A 1,144-nucleotide genomic window follows, 5' to 3' on the forward strand; every position below is an offset into this window, starting at 1 on the left:
GCGGGACGCACTGCCCGGCGTGGACGCCAGCCTGTGGCCGTCGCTGTTCGAGCACAAGCTGCTGCCCTACTCGCTGCTGGCCTTCGCGGCGATCATGTACGTGCCTGCGCTGGGCTGGGAGTTCCTGGCGTCCACGCGCCTCACCTCCGAGCTCAACTTCCTGCTGCAGGAAATCGACAACTGCTACCACCGGGCGGCCGAGGGCCGCGCGCCCAAGATCGAGAAGCAGATCCAGTCCAAGGGCCCGGGCATCACGGAGCGCGAGCGGCGGGAGATCATCGAGAACGCGGAGAAGGAGAAGAGCCCCGAGCAGAACCTGTTCGAGAAGTACCTAGAGCGCCGCGGCCGCAGCAACTTCCTGGCCAAGCTCTACCTGGCGCGGCACCTGCTCATCCTGCTGCTCAGCGTGGCGCCCATCTCCTACCTGTGCACCTACTACGCCACCCAGAAGCAGAACGAGTTCACCTGTGCGCTGGGCGCCGCCCCGGGGGGCGGCCCGGCCGTGCGCGTCACCTGCAAGCTGCCATCGGTGCAGCTGCAGCGCATCGTGGCGGGCGTGGACGTAGTGCTCCTCTGCGCCATGAACCTCGTCATCCTTGTCAACCTCACGCACCTCTTCATCTTCCGCAAGAGCAACTTCGTCTTCGACAAGCTGCACAAGGTGGGCATCAAGACGCGCCGGCAGTGGCGCCGCTCCCAGTTCTGCGACATCAACATCCTGGCCATGTTCTGCAACGAGAACCGGGACCACATCAAGTCGCTCAACCGGCTGGACTTCATCACCAACGAGAGCGACCTCATGTACGACAACGTGGTGCGGCAGCTGCTGGCGGCGCTGGCGCAGTCCAACCACGACGCCACGCCCACCGTGCGCGACGCGGGCGTGCAGACCGTGGACCCCAGCGCCAACCCCGCCGAGCCCGATGGCGAGGCCGAGCCGCCCGTGGTCAAGCGGCCCCGCAAGAAGATGAAGTGGATTCCCAGCAGCAACCCGCTGCCCCAGCCCTTCAAGGAGCCACTGGCCATCATGCGCGTGGAGAACAGCAAGGCCGAGAAGCCCAAGCCCGTGCGCCGCAAGACGGCCACGGACACTCTGATCGCCCCGCTGCTGGACGCAGGCGCGCGCGCCGCGCACCACTACAAG

General features: G+C 66.6%; 1 protein-coding gene across 1 annotated transcript in view; it reads left to right on the plus strand.

Moving 5' to 3' along the window:
• The first annotated feature begins 6 nt into the window (after positions 1 to 6).
• Positions 7 to 1,144, plus strand: part of PANX2 (pannexin 2) — a 2,652-nt gene continuing 1,514 nt past the window's right edge. Inside the window, exon 1 of the mRNA XM_010854965.1 lies at positions 7 to 1,142. Within this exon, the coding sequence (XP_010853267.1) occupies positions 95 to 1,142 (1,048 nt within the window). The 5' untranslated portion in view covers positions 7 to 94. The remainder of the gene's footprint in view (positions 1,143 to 1,144) is intronic.

Source organism: Bison bison, unplaced genomic scaffold (genome assembly GCF_000754665.1).
Source record: "Bison bison bison isolate TAMUID 2011002044 unplaced genomic scaffold, Bison_UMD1.0 scf7180017853583, whole genome shotgun sequence".
In the NCBI taxonomy this organism is placed as follows: Eukaryota; Metazoa; Chordata; class Mammalia; order Artiodactyla; family Bovidae; genus Bison; species Bison bison.